The sequence below is a fragment of the Sphaeramia orbicularis genome, chromosome 11 (assembly GCF_902148855.1).
Source record: "Sphaeramia orbicularis chromosome 11, fSphaOr1.1, whole genome shotgun sequence".
In the NCBI taxonomy this organism is placed as follows: Eukaryota; Metazoa; Chordata; class Actinopteri; order Kurtiformes; family Apogonidae; genus Sphaeramia; species Sphaeramia orbicularis.
In genome coordinates, this window is record NC_043967.1 from 17,061,715 (window position 1) to 17,085,300 (window position 23,586).

The 23,586-nt window shown below is 38.1% G+C and overlaps 1 protein-coding gene across 1 annotated transcript; it reads left to right on the plus strand.

The window, feature by feature from the left end:
* Window positions 1-160: 160 nt before the first annotated feature.
* On the plus strand, window positions 161-23,145 carry sh3bp5lb (SH3-binding domain protein 5-like, b). The gene is made up of 6 exons (XM_030147561.1): window positions 161-657; window positions 975-1,037; window positions 1,175-1,303; window positions 6,163-6,324; window positions 11,741-11,914; window positions 18,634-23,145. Exons 1-6 carry the CDS (start codon window positions 397-399, stop codon window positions 19,240-19,242), a joined length of 1,398 nt encoding a protein of 465 aa, XP_030003421.1. The 5' UTR covers window positions 161-396; the 3' UTR covers window positions 19,243-23,145.
* Window positions 23,146-23,586: the final 441 nt, after the last annotated feature.

Genomic DNA, 23,586 nt, shown 5'->3' on the forward strand with positions numbered 1-23,586 from the left:
AATAAACAGACTTAGACCAGCAATGATCTTACAATAATTGTCATATAACTTAAGGAAGAAAATCATAAACAGTATTTCCACGTCTAAGAAAAAACTAAAGTATTAAGTTTGGGATCTGTTAAAGACATAAACCAAAGTGGGAAGTGTTACGGAGTGGAGCTGGAGTCATGTGGTAGTCTGAATGACTGATGAAACTGCCCCGGCTATGAAGCTAGCAGCTAGCTCTGGGAGACACTACCAAAGGTAGTTAACGATTATGCGGGGACAGCGTGACTTTTAATTTTTAAATATCAGCAGAGTTTACAGCGCTTTATTACCCACAACAGGGTGTTATCCCTGGAAGTAAACAGTGAGTAAAGAAAAGGAGAACAACGCGAGCCCGACGACAGGCCGCAAATGGAGCCAGGGACCTCGCGTGATAGTACAACCGGCGCGGGGTGCCCTAAACCGGCCGGTGTGCGTGAGGAGACACCGGGAGAAGAGGCGAAAGGCGGAGAGGGTAGCAGTGCGATGTTGAAGAGAAGAGGAGGAGACGAAGCCACGGCGGAGGATGGAAAAGCAAAGTGTGTGGATGATGGGGATGCAGAGAACCAGAGTAAAACCGTGGAGCAGGAGGACGGAGGCAAATATGAAGAGGAGCTGGATCCAAGAATCCAGGCATGATGCAAATTAAGTTTAGTGTCGAACTTGTCAAATGTATATATTCCTAATTTTATGACCACATGAATCATCTGTAATTTTACTATGTAAGCATGTAGTTCATGTGCATCAGTAGACGCAGAGGTGCATATCTTCCCTGCAGTAGTCTGCTCCTTTCACAGAGTGGTACCAACACAGGCAGCAGTAGCCTGGACCTGTGGGCTGCACACATCCCCTCTATGAAGAGACCTACTTTCAACTTTATTTGAAATACTTCAAGCCTTGTTTTTCCTCCATAAATCATAACATAATATATATTTTCCCTCTGTCATCAGGAGGAGCTGGAGCACCTTAATCAGGCCAGTGATGAGATCAACAAGCTGGAGCTGCAGCTGGATGTGAGAAAGTTGTTTGTGTCACAGTCATCACCTATAAACACTGACTGTTTACGTGTAGTTCTGGCATTCCAGGCTCAGCTGTCACAGAGTGACACACTGTGATTTAGGGTGTTGTGCCATGTGTTTGCTTCCCTCAGGATGCAAGATCGAGCTACAGGAGGATTCTTACTGATTCTGCCAGGAAGCTGAACGCCCAGGGCTCCCAGCTCGGTGCCTGCATTGAGAAAGCGAGGCCCTACTATGAAGCTCGCAGACTAGCCAAGGAGGTGCGTGTGTGCAGCCACACATGAATGTGAAGTGTATGTGCATGGGTGAGGATCAGATTAACCTAGTGTCAAGGTTTATAAATGCACCTTGGTCGTTCTGGAGTCTGTCATTTGGGTGCTGTTCATGCCCTCGATTGTATGAACAAACCCAGTGATAAAAATAGGACCAATGGCCCTGTAACTTAACGGCACTTCCTATCTCTTATAATGGGGAAATTTTTCAAAGTTGCACCAAATCCAGAATCAGATCCGGATCCAAATAATTTCACTAACTTTTGTTGACATCATCATAAAGAAGCTGTATACCAAGTTTGAAGTCAATCGGAATTGTAGTTTCAGAGAAGAAGACAATTGAAATTTTTTTAACAGACAACAACAGATGCCGCCGGAGGCCGCGTGATGACAATAGCTTACAGCCTATCGGCCGGTAAGCTACAAATGGGATGGGCAAAATATTATCAAGTCCTCTCAGTATAAAATGACATGAATTCATACACTTTTCACAGGCTGATCTTGTGTCTGTGTTTAAATACAGATTCAGAGGATGAAATAAAGTGTAAATCCTCAGTTACTGCAGTATTTTCATTTCCTGGGATAGAGTAATTTCTCTAAAACCAGAAGCAAAGTCACTTATGTGCTGTAGCTAACATGTTACCTATCACCAGTGCATTGATCAGAATCAGGCTGGATTATGCCTGTGAAATGAATGTCATTTACATATTCACATGCTTCACATGTCCACTACTTTTCCATCAAGTCAGTAAAAGACAAAGACATTTCCAATGTGTCTTAAATTAAATTAGGTTAACAGAGGCTGAAACAGTATATATTTATAACAAATTTATGTGCTAAGCCTCTGAGTAGTTTTAGATCCTACTGTGTATCTGTAGAAAAGCCTGAGAGCTGTCAGTAGTTCCGATCATATTATGATCATTTACAGGCTGAACTATTGTTCCCAGAATATAACAGTGTCTCTGTCCAAGGTGCTGATCCTGGGAGTCACTGGGAAAGGTGCAGCAGAGCCTGGAAGCTTTTCTTCACAACAACTCAGCATATCTGCTGAACTGGCAGTAACTAAAAGATATCAGCACTGAAATTAAAACCAGCTGCACAACATAAACAAATATGACAAAGAAAACAAGAGACGTTGGAAAGAGAAGACAGGTTTTCATTATAATACTGAGATCAGATGTTATTGTGGCTATTTGCCATTTGAGATGTTTATATTTTCTGCTTATGACAAAATGCCTAAATCAGCCAGTAGATCCCACTGGAATCACATGAAGAATAGAGTATTTACCACACACAGCCTGTTCTGATCTTGTTGAGGTTTTTTATGTTGTCCACTACATTGTCCACACATTTTTTATTAAGTTTAAATTTTTAATTAATTCTTTCTTGACTTAATACTGTTTGTTTGTGAAACCTTCAAAGCTGACTTGGGCCCTCGTTAGACAGACATTGTCAAAAGTCGGCCAATCAGAACACATTCAGCAAATTCAGAATAAGGCTGAACAGAGGGTCTACCTTATAGACCAACACGTCAGCTTTTAAAACTGTATCGGATATAGCAATAGCATTTGAGTAGCATCCCAGAGTAAGTGTATGAGCCTAGATGTGTGGAGCACAATCTACCTTAATGTATTAATATTGTTAAATTAAAGACAGATGTGGACCTTTCTACACAATGTGTATCAAACAAGCATTATTTGTTTCACTTCAGTGATAATTGTTGTACTTATTTTTATTAATACTAATCACATGCTCCCATAAAACTTGCTGTTTTCTTCATAAAACACATTACATTAATCTGGTTTTCTGTCCTCGGTTACAGTGCTGTAAGAACACTTCACGTGGATACCAGATGAATGCAGTGTGTGAATCATGGGATATGACTGGCAGTCACGTTTAATCAACACGCTACAGAGTCATCTGAAACTCTAATTGAACTAATGAAAATTGCCTGGGTAAAGAGCAGAGGCGTAATTAAAAGTAATAAAGCAAATAATGGATTATTAATCTGAACTGTTAAGGACTGTCATTTGTAGTTATAAAAATGCAAATGAGAAAATGAGCATCATGTTTGAGGAGTTGAGGAGTTTTAGTTTTCTTTTGTTTATTTACTTTCATCTTGTAAATCACAACATGTTAACCAAGGTCCTCACATGGTTCAGAATCATAAAAAACAGTCCCACAGACAGTGTTGCAATCATCAATCTTTCAGTGGTGACCTTCCATGTTGTATCCTTCTCCGTCCAGACGGGCCTTCCCGCTGCTTTCTCATGCAGAGACGTCGACCAGCGCCTCCCATGCGATCAGGCTAACCTTGACTGTAACAGTCTCCTCCTTAACTCTCCCAGATGCTGCTACCTCCAGATTGAGGCAGGAAAGAGTGAGCAGTATGTCTTACAGGACTTTGATTTCTGACCTTTGTTTAATAAAGATGAACCCCTGTGACACTGAAACTTAGGTTCAGAGACAGATCTTATTATATATCTCATATATCTCTATTATATCTCATATTCTGCCTTAAAACTAGACAGAACAACTTTGAAAAGGAGGAATAACAGCATCTTCTTAAAGGTATACATTTAATTTTTACTTAGTTTAATATGCTTTGGAATTTTACAATATATTGAAAGAAAACATCATATCCCAAGCATCAATAGGCCCATTAATGAAATATAACCACTTCTGAAAGTTATAGGGTCATAATGTCAGGAAAAAAACAGCCTTTCATTTTTTTTTATTGAGTTCTGTGAGTAGAAATTACTTCATATAAGATACCATACAATGTATTAGATTTTTCCATTTGATTCAAGGTCCAAAGCCAGTTTGTTGAGCTTGCATCAGCTGAATTCATATTAAAATGCCAGATGGGAACATTTAGGCAAAAAGGACACCTGTGCTTTTTCTGTATTTTGGAGAAAGTAACCGGAGTGGTTTGAGGTCTCATCAAGTCAGTTCAGGTCTGACTTAACGGCCTTGGTATCTGTGGGGTTTGAATATTTCATCTTCAGTTGTAGGATCTGAATCTCAACTCAGATTTTAAGTTCAGAATATGGTTCTCTGAGTATTGGACATGTAACTTTGTAGGTGTGAAATTTAGAAATAAACCTTAACATCAAAGAAATGATCACTTTAATGGACCTACTGCATCCACACAATGCCACGGGGCCCTAAGCAGAGACAACAAACAATGCATTCTCTACTAATGTGTGTCTTTCTGATCTTAAATTTATGTGCATTAATTTCTACTTTCATATGTAAACACTATTGCAACATGTCAGGAACACACAGTAACACTAGGTGCTTCATTACCGTAAACACACTTATTCACTGTACAGGGTGCTTACACAGGTCTTAAAAGTCTTAAAAAGTATTGAAAAAAGTTTCTCTCATAGTCAAATTTTAGAGTTTGTACAAAGGCACATAATCTTGTAAGAGAAGAAATACATGAGGAAAGCATATAAAAACATGATATGATTTCACTAACAGGTTGGTTCTGGAATGATTCTAATGAAACTTGTTTGTGTGATATCTTTGCACTTTTGTGATTTTCATAGGTTTTGAAAACGTTTCTGTCAGTAAAACATAACTTACTGTGAATTATGCATTAATTAATTCATACATTTATTAAAATGAACTTTTCTACTACACACATCAGGTACAATCTCAGCCTTAAAAGCAGGCACTTAAGTATAAAAGTACATAAAGTCAAGGTCTGGGGGGAAAAAAATAGCAGTTGGGAATTTTCATTTGGATAAAGAGCAAGCACCCTGACTGTAGTTTTTACTGCCTTAGATTCTGCTATAGGAATTTACAAAGTTTTATTTAGTTTTTGATTTTAAGTTAGAATGTACAACAGGGTAGTTGCATCTTTCTGAGTCTGGTCATTTTCCAACAACCGTGGAGGCACAGAGCAGATAAATGAGCTTGCATGTACACCCTGTTCATATGTAGGCCAATAGCTACTGTTTGTGCTTCTGTAAGATATTCAATACTAGAGCTGGGAGATATGGAAAAACAAAAAAGGAAACTTTTTTGCTGTCATTTTTCTTGGCCCATTCACCATTTAAATTTTTTTTGTGTACATGAACTCAAGATGTAGACAAGACAAAATATGATTTAAAATGGCTTTTGTTTTTGAGTTTAGAAGAAGAGTCTTTATTTTGTCAATATGTAGTTCACACACATAGACATGCACCACACCCTGAAAATGACCTTCTGCATTTAACCCATCACTAGAACAGGCAGTAACACACCACACACTGCAGACTAGGAGCAGTGGGCTTGCCAGGGAGTAAATAAGGGTTTAAATACCTTGCTCAATGGCATATCAGCCAACAACTCTCTGCCAGTCCGGGGAATTGAACTGGCGACCTATTATTATTATTATTATTATTATCATCATCATCATCATCATCATCATCATCATCATCATTATTATTATTATTATTATTATTATTATTATTATTATTGTTGTTGTTGTTGTTGTTATAGTCACAACCACTATATTATAATAACCAAATTCAAAATTGTAATTAATAAAATTTGATTGATTGAGGGATTTGATTGGTTTTCCCCTGTAAGTCGCTTTGGAAAAAAGCGTCTGCCAAATGCATAAACATAAACATAATAATAATTTTTGACAGAAAGGTCTCCAGGAATAATTACAGTTTTGCTACTTATGCATATTTCATGATTGTCAGAAAGCAAAAATCTTATGTAATTGGCTTTACTAGCTAGCCCTACTTGGCAGTAATAACAGTATAGAAATCTCCTTAATTATTCTTTAATAAGATCGGTTTATTTCATTGAACTCTAATACTGTTGCTGCTGTCTGATTCCACCCCCAGGCCCAACAGGAAACTCAGAAAGCAGCTCTGAGATATGAACGGGCCGTGTCCATGCATACCGCCGCCAGAGAGATGGTGTACGTGGCCGAGCAGGGGCTTTTGGCTGACAGGAACACCATGGACCCAACCTGGCAGGAGATGCTGAACCACGCCACCTCCAAGGTACAAGCCCAGACTCCTGCTCCTAAAGCTCATTGAATATTTATTTATTTACTAGCCCACCCCCAGAAGGAGAGGCAAGGGGTATTATTTTTGGTTCAGTTTGCTTGTTAACACTCTAGCAGCAAAACTGTTGGTTCAATTCATACCAAATTGGGTTTATAGATTGCCAGTGACCCAGAACAGATCTGATTATATTTTGGGAAAAGTAGGTCGAAGTTCAAATTTTTTTATGACTTTTTCCCATTTACTTATAATGGGCGAAATTTCAAATATCTGTAGCAGCAAAACTATTGGTTGAATTCATACCAAATTGGGTTTATAGATTGCCAGTAACCCAGAATAGATGTGAGAACATTTTGGGGAAAGTAGGTCAAAGTTCAAATTTTTTGATGAATTCTTAAAATCTTTTTTCTTCTCCCATTTACTTACAATGAGCGAAATTTCACGTCTATAAAAACACCAATTTTGTTTCAATTTATTTCAAACTTAGCACATATATAGAGGCAATTGATATTCTGACATCAGCACATGCATAGACATGATGACATCAGTTGGATCGATGCCAAAATAAGCTACAATATGTGCGAGGGGCGGGGTTTGTTATGCCTGGCACTACTTGTTTGTTTGTTTATTCATTTATTTATTAGGGACAGTGCATATTAATGAACACTGACAGCAATTGCAGCTGTAAATATGCCAGATTGTAACAAATGCGCTAATTTCCATCATTGGCTTTTTTCATGCGCTTTATTCTGTACAGGGATCATTTATGGGGCTTTTCCTGTAGTACATACTCGCCTCTACTTCACTTGACTTGTTTTTTAGGGTTTTCCATCAGATAATAGTGATGTGAACAGACATCTGGTCACTGATTGGCCAGGGAATGATGTCAGTGGAGTCATAAGAGCGAGTCCTTCACAAAAATCAAACTCACCATTTTTAAAACCTGGCCACAGCTGCTTTTTAGATCACCAGTCCATAGCTCGTGAGCGACTGTGAGGGCGCTGTGTCCGGTGTTGTCTTCATCCTTGTCAGTGTTGTCTTCATTAGCAAGATGAAATGACTGGCCAGATTTATTTCAAATTTTATATGTAGCTTCCTTGGGACAATGCCAAGTTTGGATTCAGTTTTGAGAGATTTTCATTATTTTAATGACTTTTAACATGGATATGGTTAGAGATATCAATATACTGTAGTTACTACTGACCACTGATAGGAAGTCATATTGAATTTTCATTTGGTACTATGACCTTTGACCTTGAGTGACATTGAAGGGTCAAACTCAAGGTCACAATTGTCTAGATTTCAACAATCTTCTTCTCCGAAACTACTGGTCAGAATAATTTCAAATTTTATATGTAGCTTCCTTGAGATAATTTCTACAAAGTTTATTCACAGTTCAGTGAAATTTAGAGTTTTGTATTTCTGATGAATTTCTGAAGTATTACAAATTTGTCTTGTCTTATAATGAGCCTTATTTTGATGGCTTATAACATGGAAATGGCTAGAGATATCAATATAGCTACTATTGAGGCTCCAGGGCGAAGCTGCCTTCAGCTGTCGACTTCCAGGCGCCGCAGCCTGGGAGGCTGCACAGGCATTGCCCTCAGCCAACCAGATCACGAGCTAGAGCACAGCCAGTCAGCTCACCAGTCTCACCAGAGCCCATAATCATTAAAGTAGGAATTGACGACTGAAGGCAAAAGAGACAACTGTGTAAGTTAGTGAAAGAGCATGAAATCAGCAAAAGAACGCTCATCATTGGTACATTGTGAACATTTATGTTCACTCATAAATCTTATATAGGTATCTAGGGATGAAAAAGATTGTGATTTCAATGAAAAGTTTTAAAGTTTGAACTAAGTATTGAGAAATTCTACCTTTTAGGTTTCAGTTTAAGGAGGCTAGTGATGTAAAAATACAAGATATCACAAATCACTGAATGCTCTGAAAAACTATACAGAAATAACACACATGCAGCAATTAAAAAAATAGTATATTATATTGAAACATTGCTTGCCAGGTCTAAAGAAATGATGAAGTGCAGCATTGAAAACGTTAAAAATTTTATAAATTATATGGATATGGATTTCTTTTTTGGCCTGACACCCCTATTTACCTTGTCCTGTACTTATTTTCTGTCTTTCTTTCTTGAATTAATTGCATTATACAGTGAATGAACTAGCTTTTATTTTGAAAATCGTCTATGTACCAGACATAACAATTCTATTACCGGGTTACTTTCGTTTTAACGATTGCGGGCTCTGCTGAGCTGATTGGCCGTGCTCTAGCTCACGATCTGGTTGGCTGAGGGCAATGTTTGTGCAGCCTCCCAGGCTGCACTGCCTGGAAGTCGACAGCTGAAGGCAGTTTCGCCTTGGAGCACTATTGAGCAATGATAGGAAGTCATATATGGACTTTCAGTTAATTAGTTGAGTTATCTTCCAGTGAAAGTACCACTCACTTCTATTGGGAGACTGATGTCCTGCATCAGGACCACAAGACTCTAACGAAGCAACAGAACCTGACAACCTCACCAATTCAAGTTTTTATTGATTCTTGATAGAACATGCCGATGAGATACGGGGACATCGTGCCTATTTTTTTTATTTCTGTGATAGTCATTGAGGTGTTGTGTTTGTGTCGCATAAAAATGATGTCACTGGAGTTTCCAGCTGTGTTGCTATGATGACCCCACCCACATTGAGGGGGTACTCAATTGTAATGGAAAATGACGGAAACTGAGCAATCGAGTCAAGTAGAGATGAGTAGTGCCATAATTGTGTAATGGAAAAGTGGAATTAGTAGACTCTCAGAGGGCATAGGGAAGAATTAACACAAAGGTCCAAACTTGACATGTAGACCTACAGGGTTGTAAGGTAATATAAATATTAGTCTCATTAAATGGATCTGAATATGTTAAATATGAACCCCTGACTGCTGATGCTGCAGCAGCTAAATAAACTTTTTCAAGCTAAATAGTGGGATATGCTTTAATTTTGTGACCTGATATAGTTTCACCAAACAAAATAGGATGATAATCAAGCTGATGTTTGGTTACAACCGTACCGTATGAATATGGTGTATCATCGCCTTAAGTCCCTGAACTTTTCAGATGTACAGGATTAAAAGGGTAAAATTCTGCAGTGATTCATGATATAAAGCAAACATAAACTCATGGGTCAACAACAGTCAGGTTGCCAGCTGAACCTTGATGCAGGTTTTTACGTGCTATAATCACTCCTTCTGCTCATAGCAACAGTAAAGACGTCCCAGATCAAAGTGAATTCAGCAAATCCCAGTGATCAGAATGAACAGGAGGAATGATTATAGCAAGCAAGCCTGAGCTGTGAGTTTACCCTTCAGGGAAATCAAAAAAAGTAAACTGAACAGTGAATGAGGGTAATACTGTTCATGTTTTCCTCTTTTCTGATTTGTTCTTTATCTTGCCACCCTTGAGAGGTTCTGACACCAGGTTGGGGATCACATGTCTAGGTTGTTTACATCATGCCCTGTAAGCGTTTACACTGAGTCTGCTGAAATCTTTGATTGATTACAGAATCGGGGAAACGGAAAACAGCTGCCCCTAACAGAAGAAAAGCCAAAATATTAGTTACTAGAGTGAACATGTAGTACTTGGCAGTTTGAGCTCAACATGTAAATCCAATGCTCTTACAAGACTACGGGCCAGATTCACAAAACAGACAAAACTATTGCATGTGAGACACACAGCACATGCAAAGGATGGAATTCACTGCAATCTGGCCAGACAATAGCACTAATGTAATTTACATCCATCCAAATGTCATTTACATGGCTGTACACCAGGGAATTTTTGTATGTAGATATATGCTAATAAGCTTTAGTGTAAAAAATCATTTACTTCAGAAAAGATCAGCGCAAATTGCTGCGCGCATTTTGGCTGGTGCAAAGACGCCCTGCAGAAAGCTGATGTTAACTGCATGTAAACTCACCTCTGTCTCACCACTGATAATCAGGCTGCTGTATCACATATCAATGTATCCTTCTTACTCTGCAGTCCCAAAGTCTAACAGTTGCAGAACACATTAATCCATCAGATCGTTGCCAGTTTGCTGTTAATGAACATACAGCTGCTGTTCTGTGTAAATGCATGCAGTCTCTTTTGTGCTCTGACACCTCCAGCTTTGACGCCAAATTAAACATTAATACTAATGTTTTGGCCAAATCCCAGATATATTCACATAAGATTAAGTCTGATATGAATCAAACACATTTCAGACCTGCATGAATTACATTAATGGGATCCTATCTTGATGGACATTTTAGAAGATTGGGTTATACATGTGACAGTTCTAAAGAAGCTTGAATGTTTGATTGTGGAGAGCTCTGTGCAAACACCTGTGATCATTTAAGACATGCAGTCTGAGGGTTTTTGCTGTTTACATTATGGATCAGTCAGTGTGCTGTAATAGATAGATAGATAGATAGATAGATAGATAGATAGATAGATAGATAGATAGATAGATAGATAGATAGATAGATAGATAGATAGATAGATAGATAGATAGATAGATAGATAGATAGATAGATAGATAGATAGATAGATAGATAGATAGATAGATAGATAGATAGATAGATAGATAGATAGATGCACTGTTTGCAAAAGCAGCAGATCATGGATGTTTTTCTCAGTCACATGAGGGGCTCTGTCGACTACTAGACAGAATGTGCCACAAAGATGATCACACAGGCTAAAAAATGACTAGAAATAACAAAAAAATAAGAAGCTATAACATAAAAACAGAATGCTAGACAAACAAAAATGTTTGAGCACATGTAAAATAGTTGAAAGTTTATTTGTGTAATCTCATGAAGTTAATTGATTTAAAAAAAATGTCAGTTTCTTGTTTTATTTTTTGCTGTAACACACTGTTTTAATAATTTATTACATATAATAATGATAATTAATGGCCAGATATTGAAAGTTAAATTCTTCATGACAAAAGATGAAAAAGAATTGGCAGAAAAGACAAATCTAGGCGGCCTGTTATAATGGTAGTCCTTATAGGGTTCAAGCAGATTTCCTTTATTCATTATTATCATCCCCTTAACTACCTCCTTATCCTTTTAACTAATAAACCAGAATGGACGATACAAACACTGGCTCTAAGCAGAAACTTTTATGTTTTTAGTGGCCACCTTAAGGGAGGGTGAGTGGTGGAGTTTGCAACATAGCCACTAGATATCACTAAAGATTATACAGTGGACTTTTAAAAGACACTGTGGGAACATATGAGATCTCTAGAGTTTGTAAAGTAAAATAAATTAGACGTGAAATATACTGTGGACCTTGACCCTTAAGAACTCGCTTGAGTTTAGGGAGACTTTCAGATCAATTTGAAATCAATAGTGGGTCTCATTTGTGTGTTTGAAGGTGAACGAGGCGGAGGAGGAGCGCCTTCGCAGTGAACGTGAACACCAGCGAGTCACGCAGCTCTGCCAGGACGCCGAGGCTCGAGTCCAGACGCTGCAGAAGGCCTTGAAGAAGGTTATCCTCAAGTCCAAACCCTACTTTGAACTGAAGGCACAGTTCAATCATATCCTGGAGGTGTGTAGCATGCAGCAGTGATTTTCTGTCCTGAAAACATTACAAACACTTGGAAGAGAAACACACAGAACACACTGAAACCTTGGCCCGTGATTTAAGTTCTTGTGACGAGGCGTGACCGGGGAAACAGTCTGTGTGTGACTGAGTAGCTTTTGCTTCTGTACTTCACCTCCAGCTAGTTTCAGCTGCAGCTTTAATGCTGGGTTTGCAAAATGTGCCTGTTCTAATAGTTGAAATTTACCTTGAATTATGCAGACATTTGTGGCTTTAGGCTTTGCAAACTGCAAGTCAAGGAATTCAACCTTCAGTAACTTTCATTCCAATTTTAAGGATAACTCACCTGGCTGCCCGCTGTACTTTGTGTAACTTCACTACTGCCTTCAGTCACAATGTTACTCTTTTTTTATGTAGTGACAGTGCAACTCCTGTGTTTTTCCCTCTGTGCGTCTCAAAATATTCAGACTCACATCCTGAACGAAATGCACTACAATATTTTCAAGTTCGATTCTCCCATTGTATGCCACAGTTCTACTGAAAAGGTACAGATGAAGGAAGAAATGCCAAAATCAGATGAGCTGTTGAATGGAAAAGGAATAAGAATAGACTCCAAAATATTCATATTCTTTCATTTCTTCTGTTATGTGACAGTGAGTTGTGTGACTGTAGTGATAATGTGTCCTCATCGATTACTGCCTAGTATCTCTGCAGACTGGAGCCAGATCTGTGTGGGAGGGGATTCTAGAGATAGTACGGTCTAGGAGGCTGGATCCTGGGATGTCCTGTTATCATTCCAGTGCAGTGTGAAAGGGTTCAGCTTGGGTCAGCGACGAACCAGGAGATAGATTAAATTACAGTGCTGTGGGGTCTAGGCAGAGGTATGCAGTCTCAAAGTGTCCATCTTGTTATTAATTTAGAACCTTAACCCTCAGAAACCTAAACAGACTGTAACAACCAAAAGCATCATCTCAGCTAAAATGTTTATTAACTTTTGAACCACTAATTGAATCAATACATTGAAACAATTCAGGTAAAAAGCAGTTGATCGACTTTTTGACAGTATGACAAATGGCAGTATTGATTTTCACATTCAGCTAATGATATATTTTGCTGAAAAAGTCACTCTAACTCTTGAATTTACTCTGAGCCTTTATGAACATCTACATAGAATAGAATAGAATAGAATAGAATAGAATAGATCAGTAAATTATTTAATAGAAAATACCAAATTTTCAATAAAAAAGCAAAATGTCGAGGATAATATTAGAATAAATGATGATAAACCACTTTGGAAATGTTAAATGTAGAGGAAAATTTAATTCAGATGTCACTGCTAAAATAGTTTTAGGTCTTTAGGGGTTAATAACATAAAACTCTGTTAGTGTTAGTTTCTGATCGCCAAAGGTGCCTGAAAACAATCTGCGAAACTAAGGCTGTTTCTGTTCCGTTACTCTTGTAAATTTTAATACATGACATTCATTGTCTTTTTGGACATCATACCCAGTGTCTAAACAATAAACATTAACCATTAAAGACCCAAATAGTCACAAGCGACCTAAAGCATCTACTGATCAAAAATGTGTCATAACTGCTGATCCTCTAATCCTGTCATTCCATGTAAATAATTGGTGTAAAATGCAGTTTGTCATCTTTTCACGGTCATCAGATATGACCCATTTGGACATTCAGAGGCTCCGTAGTGAACGTGGAAACACCGTCATCTTCTACAACATTGATTCACCAATAAACCCCATGGAGTTTGATAAATAACACTGGAGTTAACTGTGTTCAGTTATTGATATCTTTACTGAAAAACTCCCTTTTTCAGTCAGTTTTCTGTTTCTGATATAATAACCCTCAACTTTAATCAGAGCTTTTATGAACATCTACATGATCAGTGAATTAAGTATAAGGAAATACCTGATTTTCACCTAAAAAACACAAGCAGACAGAGGATAATAATGTAATAAATGCAGATAAATCACTAAAGAAAAGTTAAATCTAGAGAAAAATTCATTTGAGAACTGACACAAAAGTAGCACTGGGTCTTTATGGGTTAATGTACACATGAATTTATCCAAAAAACCTTAGCTAGCTATGTTAAGTGACCTTAATGCTAAAAGCTTTTGTCACAATCATTCATTCCTAAACAAGAGACAGACTTATTTGAATATGGCTAATCATCCTTCATCTACTTTAACTCTTTATCGGGCAAGTGACTACTTTTGGTAATTTCCACAAGCATTAAATATGGAGCCAATCCCGTGCCTCAGTGAGGTCAAGAAGCATGTTGGTTTTTATAACACTATACAGTGATTCAGAGAAATTTTGAAGCTGTAAATACTGAGTATGAGTGATTTTTGTCAGTTTATGACCTTATAACAGTTGTTTTATTGCATGTTTTATGGCAAGAGGAGGGAGACTGTTGTCAGGGCAACTGATGAGGAGGTAGATGACGATGTCTAATAACACACTGAGGTTGAAATTTGGAATTTTTAATTTGGAGTATTTCAATGAGTGCCATAAAGGGTTAACATGGTGTACAAACATTCTGCAAGTTTGTCTTTGTTACTTGGCTGTTATTTTTATGTAAATCACCAACATGAATACTGTACTAATCTGTGATTCAGACACTGTTACTTCTTTACTGCTGACTTTCTAAATCATTGCCCATTTGGAGTGCTTGACTTGGAACTGGCCCCTGTCTGCAGAGATAGCATCTTGTTCATGTAACCTGAAACAAAGCTGCAGTTTGATCTTTTTATTGTATTTTACTCTTATTTTATAGTCTGTATTTACAGGTTGGGTTTTATTTAACCAGGAGTTGTTAAAAAGCAGTAAAAGTTTAAATGGTTATGTAGTATAGTAGTATTCAGTACTCTCTCTTACTTAGCTCACTTTTTAATCCAGTGCGTATTAATTTTTTCCAGTTGGCAGCAGCTCAGGAACAAATCATCCTTGGCTGACAGCACAGTGTCTTGCAAACAGTGATTTTTCAGCAACAGGATGATTTAACTAAGCACGGTGATGCCTGAAGATGTTTTGACCCTATTGTTAATGTTGAGACAGGTGAAGAAAACACAGGATTAACGCTGTCCTGTGTATGGGATGTAACAGACAGTTTAGACCATGGGGTGTCCAAATCCGGTCCTCAAAGGCCGGTATCCTGCATGTTTTAGATATTTCCCTCTTCCAGCACACCTGGAAGCATTCCATCATTATCAGGCTTCTGCAGAGCTTGATGATGAGCTGATCATTAATTGAACCAGGTGTGCTGGAAGAGGGAAATATCTAAAACATGCAGGATACCGGCCCTCGAGGACTGGATTTGGACACCCCTGGTTTAGACCATTTTAGGACACTGAAAGGTATAGTGGTATAGAACAGCCTCTACATCTTATGAGTGGATTATCAAATCAAGTCTCTTACAGCGACTTATGTAGTCTATGTTTTCCTCAGTATCTATAGCACAGGTGTCAGACAAGGGTCCAATCTAGCCCGTGGGACAAATTTATGAAAATTGCAAAAATTACACTGAAGATACAGTATTAACAATCAGGGGTGTTCAAATAATTTTCAGTTCATCTTTCATACACAGACTAATATGATCTAAGGTGGATCAGAGGCGTAAAATACTATCATAATAACCTATAAATAATGACAACTTCAAATTTTTCTCTTTTGTATTAGTAAGTTAAGTTAAAATTTGTTTAAGCTAACATTTACAAACCATCCTTTCACACAAAATGTGAATAACACTGGTCTATAAGTAAAATGCTTCCAGAATAAAAGTAGTGAAATTTTACCATGTATGAGTCACTGGCCTAATCCCAATTCAGCCCTTGGCCCTCCCCCTTACCCCTACCCCTTGATCCTTGCACTTGACACTACCCCTTGAAACGGAGCTGCAAGGGGTAGGGGTAGAAATATTCTCCTATGAAATGGGACAACCCTTCGAGACCTGTTACGTCATCAGCAGTCATTGATGTCGCTGTTAACAGATGCGAAAACTTTGTTTCTGAAAGTATTCCCCATGCCGTCAATAGCTGTAACCATCTCTGTTCCATGGGCTTTGGTCATCTTTTTGTGGCTATCAGCTATAAACTGCAGAAATGCAATCTGTAACACATTAATAATAATAATAATAATAATGGATTAGATTTATATAGCGCTTTTCTATGAACGCATACTCAAAGCGCACACAGTGGATCCATTATTCATTCGCTCTCACATTCACCCTCTGGTGGTGGTAAACTATGTAGCCACAGCTGCCCTGGGGCAGACTGACAGAAGTGTGGCTGCCAATCTGCGCCTATGGCCCCTCCGACCACCATCGAACATTCACACACATTCATACACACACATTAAAACTGCATTAAACGATCGATCAAATGATTAAGTTGTTTACGAAGAAAATACAGTACATACATTTGTGTGTTTCTTTCATCACACTGCTGCACTTTTTGGCTGAGTTTACCTCCATCTTGCCAATGATTTGAACAGAATTATGGGAAATTTCTCCTACTTTCGAGGGCTATACACCCGTCCGCCTTAGCCCTTCCCCTCTGTCTAATTGAGAATCTGTACAACACTACCCCTTCATGTGTACATGCAGAACAAAGGGTTAGGGATAAGGGGGAGGGCCAAGGGCTGAATTGGGATTCAGCCACTGATACAGACAAATCAAGTCATAAATGCTGGTTGGCTGAATTTTCCAAGATACAGTCTTGGGTCAAAATGTGAGATTTGAGAATTAAGAAGACAATGGGTTTAATTCCAAAGGAATATTAGTCTCAGAGCTACCAGATCTACTTCAAAACACTGTCTGCACATTACAATACATTCACTTTACAGGTTCTGTCTAGTGAAAGATTTATAAATCTAATGTATAAATGTACATAAACCAATATATGTATATGTGGAGTAACACTTTGTCATATACTTTGAAAACACCAGCACTTTTGTCATTTGTTTTCCAATTAATCTTATTAAAATACGTAACATTTAGGATATTTAATCTCTGAGGCAGATAATAAAAAAAATGTAGACCAGTGTAACCTGAACAAATATGCTAAATAATATATCAACATAAAATATCTTAACAGAAATAATTGTAATGTTTACAATATTCTGCCTATTACTAAATGTTTTGTGCATTTGTAGATCCACTGTGATCTGTAGTTGTAGTGAAGTTGTAATGCACATGTGTAAATGATATACTGACACATAATATTGTTAAAATTGCACTTATTTTTCTTCAGATATTTCAGGGTTTTCATGTTATGTAAGGATGTATAAATCCACTATAATAACAAAATCTAGAACATTATCTGAATAAGTGAATATCTAGTTATAACATAGAAGTATGCATGAAATAAGATATTATTGTAATTAATTAATTATGATTAGAAGATATTATCACACTTATTGATCATTGTATTTGTAGTAAATATTTAAAGTGCATATAAATATTATAGTTACCTCCGCCAAGGAGGTTATGTTTTTGCCAGGGTTTGTTCGTTTGTTTGTCTGTTTGTTTGTTTGTCTGTCCGTTAGTGTGCAACATAACTCAAAAAGTTATGGACAGATTTGGATGAAATTTTCAGGGTTTGTTGGAAATGGGATAAGGAAGAAATGATTAAATTTTGATGGTGATCGGGGGTGGGGGGGCCCACAGGGGGGGGCCACTGATCGTTAGTGTGCAACATAACTCAAAAAGTTATGGACAGATTTGGATGAAATTTTCAGGGTTTGTTGGAAATGAGATAAGGAAGAAATGATTAAATTTTGATGGTGATCGGGGGTGGGGGGGCCCACGGGGGGGGCCACTGATCAGCCTTGGCGGAGGTCTGCGCTCTCCGAGTGCTTCTAGTTTATATTAAAAACGGTTGATAATGCAAATCTGATTGTGTGTGAGGTGACCAAAAAAGTGTATGCGAATGGTTTTTATGGATGTTTTGTGTTATTGGAAAAATATACAGAAAAAAAGTGTGATAACAAAGTAAGGGAAGCGGAATTAATTTAATTATTAGTATGTCAAAAGGGGCTGGAGTCTATAAGTTGTACTTCTTCCCACTCCTTTTCGAGCGCAGAAAAATTTTGTTTGACCATGTTGTATGGTTCTTTGTTATCTGATGATTCTATGTGCTTGAAATAAAACTACACTAACTAAATTATTCACATTTTTGAGGAAACCTTGTAGACGTAATCAATGTAATAATGTAATTCTACTGTTTTCACTGTTATGTTACTGGTCCGGCCCACTTGAGATCATATTGGGCTGAGTGTGGAACCTGAACTAAATGAGTTTGACACCCCTGATTTATAGGTTGAAGCTCACTTGTCACAAAAAAGCACTGCATTATTATCAGCATTTACCCTGGTGTAATTCTGTCTTCACGATTTGCGTCTTCTCTGCTTATTAAAGGTGACAGGATCTTCTCTGAACAACGTTAACAGCTGCAGAAGTAAACAGAAGGAATTCTCAGCTCTGTTATTTCTTTCATATTTTTGCTTTCATCAATACTAGAAATGCAGCTGTAGAAAATAACACACTATTTCTTTGCTCATTCACATGTTAAGATACTTTAATCAATTCATAATCTGCATCCCTATCATTGGATTTTATTGAATATGACAAACTGAACCTTAAAGAAAATCAGTACAAGCTGTTATGTTCAAAAGAATGTGTTGCTAATGGGATAAATGTGCACTTTTTTCAGGAACATAAGGCTAAGGTGGTTCAGTTGGAAGAGCAGGTGGCCAAAGTAAAAACACGCTACTCTGTCGCCCTGAGGAACCTGGAGCAGATCAGTGAGCAGATCCACGCACAGAGGGGGCGGATGCACGCCAACAGGGGCCGTCCTGCAATGTGCGGGGGTCGGAGCTCTCCTGTAGGTGCTGAGGCTGAAGTCAGAGCCGCCGTTGGGGTCCACGTGAGCTGCGCAGCCATGGGTGGGATAGAAAGCGACTGGGCGGACGGCGAGAAAACCCGGCTGTGGGTGGAGAGGCACAGAGAGAGTGGCTGGGGCCAGAGGGAGAGGCTGGAGGCGGAGCAAGCCGGCTCCGACTGCATGTCCGTCATCAGCCTGCAGACCATCGCCTCCGACCTGGAGAAGTGCGACTCGGTGGAGCACCTGGGCGACCTCAGCGACAGCGGGAGTGTCCTGGGGGAGGAGTGTTACAGGAAGGCAGTGCAGAGGCCCGTCAGCAGGGAGGTGGTGACCCCGGGGCCCCAGCAGGAGCACGGGGACAAGCAGGAGCAGGGAGCCATGAGGAAAGAGAAGCAGGAGAGCTTTGTCAAACAGCACCACAGGAGTGTTAGCCTATGATAGTCAGAGGGAGGAGGAGGAGGAAGAGTGTCAACGGCCGAAGATCACAGTGAGGGTATGATGAAGGATCAGAGAGAAAACCAGCCCGAGAGATGAAATGAAGAGGTCTTCCAAAGATGGACACGGCACAGCGCTGACACCACAGTCGGCAGAGCAGGGAGTGTTGGCAGGTACATGGGCCTCACACTAATGACGCGCTACGTGACCACAATAAGAGAGAGAGAGAGAGCAGTCCATCACAAAGCACTGACCGACCCCAACACTGTAGCTCTGCAGCATCTGACCTGGTGCTTTGCTTTGCATGTCGAAACACCATCAGAAGTGTATGAAACAAACAGAAGACAGAGAAAAGCTCAACACCGGAGAGTACAGACTGGCCATTTACAAACAACGCAACACACACTCATACACTGTTTATTTAACGTCTGTGTTTTTCATATCCTCACTGATCACCTGTGGTCAAACGGGATCAGGTTATTTTGCTTCTTCGACGACACATAGTTATTTAAATGAAATTCTTGAAAACTTGAACACAATTTATTTTCGTAGTTTTGTCCCACTGACAATAACTGTGCAGATAAAAGTAAGATAAAGGGATGAGTCATCATGCCCACTCAGTAACTGACACATTTATGAAGTTTACAGTCATTTGCAAATATTTGCCTTTTCCTAAAAGTTGCAAAACCCAGTATATCCGTATCTCTACAGTAAACTACAAAGGCTACAAACATTAAAAACTTAGTGTGTACCCTGTGGTAAATGCCACTGGCACCACCTGTGGCTAAAATCTACCATATGTGTCATATTTTTGTTCGTATTGATGCATGGTGAGGCCAAGAAGAAAGAATTTCCTGGACCCATAGGGAACATTTCTCCATTTGAAACTGGCCTTTATGACTAGATAGTGTTTTCCACCACATTTTCACAGAAACAGCTTTCCTACATGTGTGTAGTAGTTCTCTCAGTCTTTATGAAATTTGGTTTAGTAAATGCTGTAACTGGAGCAGCCTGAACTCAACACACGTATTGGTTTGTTGTTAATTATGTTTTGTCCAAGACATATTTCATGGTCTGACCTTTTCACATCATAAATTTGCAATGGAAGGTCCAATCAGTCATGAGCAGACACAAGTCCTTAAATATGTGTGTGAATTTTGGCCACAGCTTATAGTTAGAGGCTCCACAGCAACAGAAAAATCATCTGGTTGTATTTCCTGAATACCTGTTAAAGACAGCAACTAAAGCTAAAATACAGTTTTACTTTCCTTAACGTCAGTAAGCATCACTGACTTGGTATCAACTATCAAGCTCAGCAAAGAGTTCCAGTGTGGCAGCTTATGCAAGGTTGCAAGCACATGAATTTCTGCATACACTGGACCTTTTCTAGTTTAATATCCATATCTGGCTCCTGACAGAAGTTGAATGAAATCACTCACTTTTTTAGCTTCAAATAGTAAAAGTTAAAAAACATGATAAATATAGATGTGCAACTTATCTTCTCATTTTGTGCAGCTGACATTAGCCTGAACTTACACAGTGAAACTACAATGATTGTCATTTTTTTAAGTGATTACAGGCGACACATAATGATGTAGTTATTATGTAGCTGTGTAAATAAAACATGAATGTAATTATTGTATTTTAATATCACTAAAATATGTTCTAAAGTAGTGTTCAATATACTATATGTCATATGTGGGCTAAATTAATCAAATATATATATATATATATATATACACACATATAATAGTATGTAAAAAATTATAACACATACATGTACATATGTGTCTAGTTTAAAGTGAAACAAGCCTGTAGCTTAAATTATGGAATATAATTGTTTAGCCCCATATTAAAACAAGGGTGGAAACGCATCACTGCTGATAATGCAGTGAAACTAATGGCCTTGGTCTCTCCTGTTGTTCTGATCGAAGCCATATTCCTATTTAAGCTTAGCCAAACATTAAATTTATATTTTGTTTTTTAATATTTTAAGTGCCTCTCAGTCCTGAATTGAAGTCATTTAGCCACAGATTAGCCTATTTTCAGCAAATTCAAGAGGTGGATACCACTTATTTTTAGTCAGATTGTGATGAAATGATGCTTTACATTTCCAGACTCGGATAAGACAGCAGACATTGGTTTATCTCTGGTTCAAATACACAGACGAGTCTGAGATATATTTAGCCAGACCGCCACAAAGACTAGAAGCAGAGGAAAAGTGGCGTAGCACTAAATGTCATGACTCCCATTCTTGCAGATTTGATCCTGTCATTTTTGATGCAGTTCACATTGGTGCTGCTAAAGCTACGCTCCTACAGGTTTGTCATAGGACTGACAAAAACATACTCAGCTGTTAATGCACTGACTAATCAGGACACATTTACCCTAAAACAGTGAGCTCTGAAGCTTTTTTTTTTTTTTTAAAGGCTTGGAAGAAATTTCTCTGCAATCTCCTGAGCTTCCATCAACTAAAATACAGTTATTGGCATCGTTCTCCTGAACGGACTCTTAAAGCTACAGTCACTGAAATTTAAAAAAAAAAGCCATCAAATCAAAATACACACCTGCCTTTTGCAGCTTTCTTCTCTCAGTCCAAATCAGAAAAGCAAATATGAAAATACATGAAGAATAAACATGCCTTTTCACACTTTTGTTATGTATGTAACCTCCTACCTGTCTGAAAATATCTGCATGCAAATATCTGTCTGCATCACAGGGTGGATTGTTTTTTCAGCCTGAGAACAGAAAAGTGGGTAGAATTCTTCTTTTCTGTCACACCACTTGAATTACAATATGCTGAAAGGTAATTATGGAATTGTTGCCCAGTGATGCCAAAAAACTGTCAAGCACTGGAGCTTTAAATTGAATTCCAAACTCGCATATTTCCTGCTTCAACTCGACAGAACTAGTGATTTGTGGTTATTTTTTTATTTATTGAAATTAAACATAAGTTATCTAAATGGGAAAGGGAAAGGCCTGGAATGTTAATGATTATTATTATTATTATTATTATTATTATACAATTACTTGCAAGTTTGTCTTAGTTTTAATATTATTTTTGTTAACTCATAAACTATGGAGAAGTCTGACATATTGGCTTCTTTTTATTTTTTTAGGGCTGGGGTCGGGGACTTTAAAGTCAAAACAATAAGACTGACACTGTCTGCTTCTCAACGACACACTGTTGCTTTGCCATAAGATGTAGTCCCCTTATGGAACCCCCTTAAACCTGAAAAATGTACTTTAATTCTGCTTCTAGGTTGTATAGAGTTTGAACAAAAGGTTTACAGCATGTTCACTATGGAGCTTCCTGTCCCTATACTACACCAGATTATTCCCAGGTTAGTGTAACACACATGACTGATACGTGTGTCATCCTTTATCTCACACTTGGTATAAAAGCAATTAGCAGATGTGTTACAGTATTATTTTATGTTCAAATAATATTCAAATAAAATGTTACAGTTATAACAGGCTAATATCTGTATTACAGTGCTTTGGGAAACTGAGTGTAGATGGAAAAGACATTGATTTTAATTTTAAATAAAGCTAATATTTTATTAAGAACCTGCTTTAACCCAGAACAGAATCAGTTTGACTTTGCCTCATTATGTAGATGAACGATCCAAACAGCATTTTATACTTCGAATTTATTTGTTTTGCAGAGCTGTGTTCTCACTTCCTATCAAATGTTTGTGGTTGCACTTGATTTCTATATATGTCTAATTTATTAACTTAAGTGCAAAAAGTGGTTTACAACTTGGATGTAGATAACATTGTTAACTGTTTTTTCAAGTGAATGTAAAAAGTAACAGATGTGCAATACTGCTGAGCATCAGCTATGTACCTTATTTAACATGCAAATGTTATTTTATGGAAATCCATTATTAAAAAGTGGCTGTATTTATCTTGTTTTACTTGCTACATTTCAGTCATTTCCCATAATCTCTAACGCACAGGTTCTCAATCCCTTTGCTTTCTTTTAGCTAGGACCTTAATTTCTGAAAATACACCATGAATTCTTACAACATCCATGTTTTACTGATTTTTTAGCATCATATGTGAATTGTGGTAGTTAGGTTAAGAGTTAAAAGTCACATCATTAGCCTCATAGCATAATTATGTAAGTCAGAGGTGTCAAATTTGTGTAGAGATGTAAAGAAAGTAGATGGTTAGTTGTGGTAGAAAATTAGTACGGTCAGAGTACAAAAAATATTTTAGAAATGAAGAGATAGAACATTTAAAATCAGGCGGTGGTGCAGTGGATAGCACTGTGGCCTCACAGCAAGAAGGCCCTGGGTTTGATTCCAACCAGGGACCTTTCTGTGTGGAGTTTGCATGTTC

What these genes read in the sequence shown, in the direction of transcription:
- sh3bp5lb (XM_030147561.1), top strand. Translation starts at nt 397, where the DNA reads ATGGAGCCAGGGACCTCGCGTGATAGTACAACCGGCGCGGGGTGCCCT. An exon ending in CTCGCAGACTAGCCAAGGAG is followed by an intron (nt 1,304 to 6,162) that starts GTGCGTGTGTGC and finishes TTCCACCCCCAG; the next exon opens with GCCCAACAGGAAACTCAGAA. An exon ending in TGAACCACGCCACCTCCAAG is followed by an intron (nt 6,325 to 11,740) that starts GTACAAGCCCAG and finishes GTGTGTTTGAAG; the next exon opens with GTGAACGAGGCGGAGGAGGA.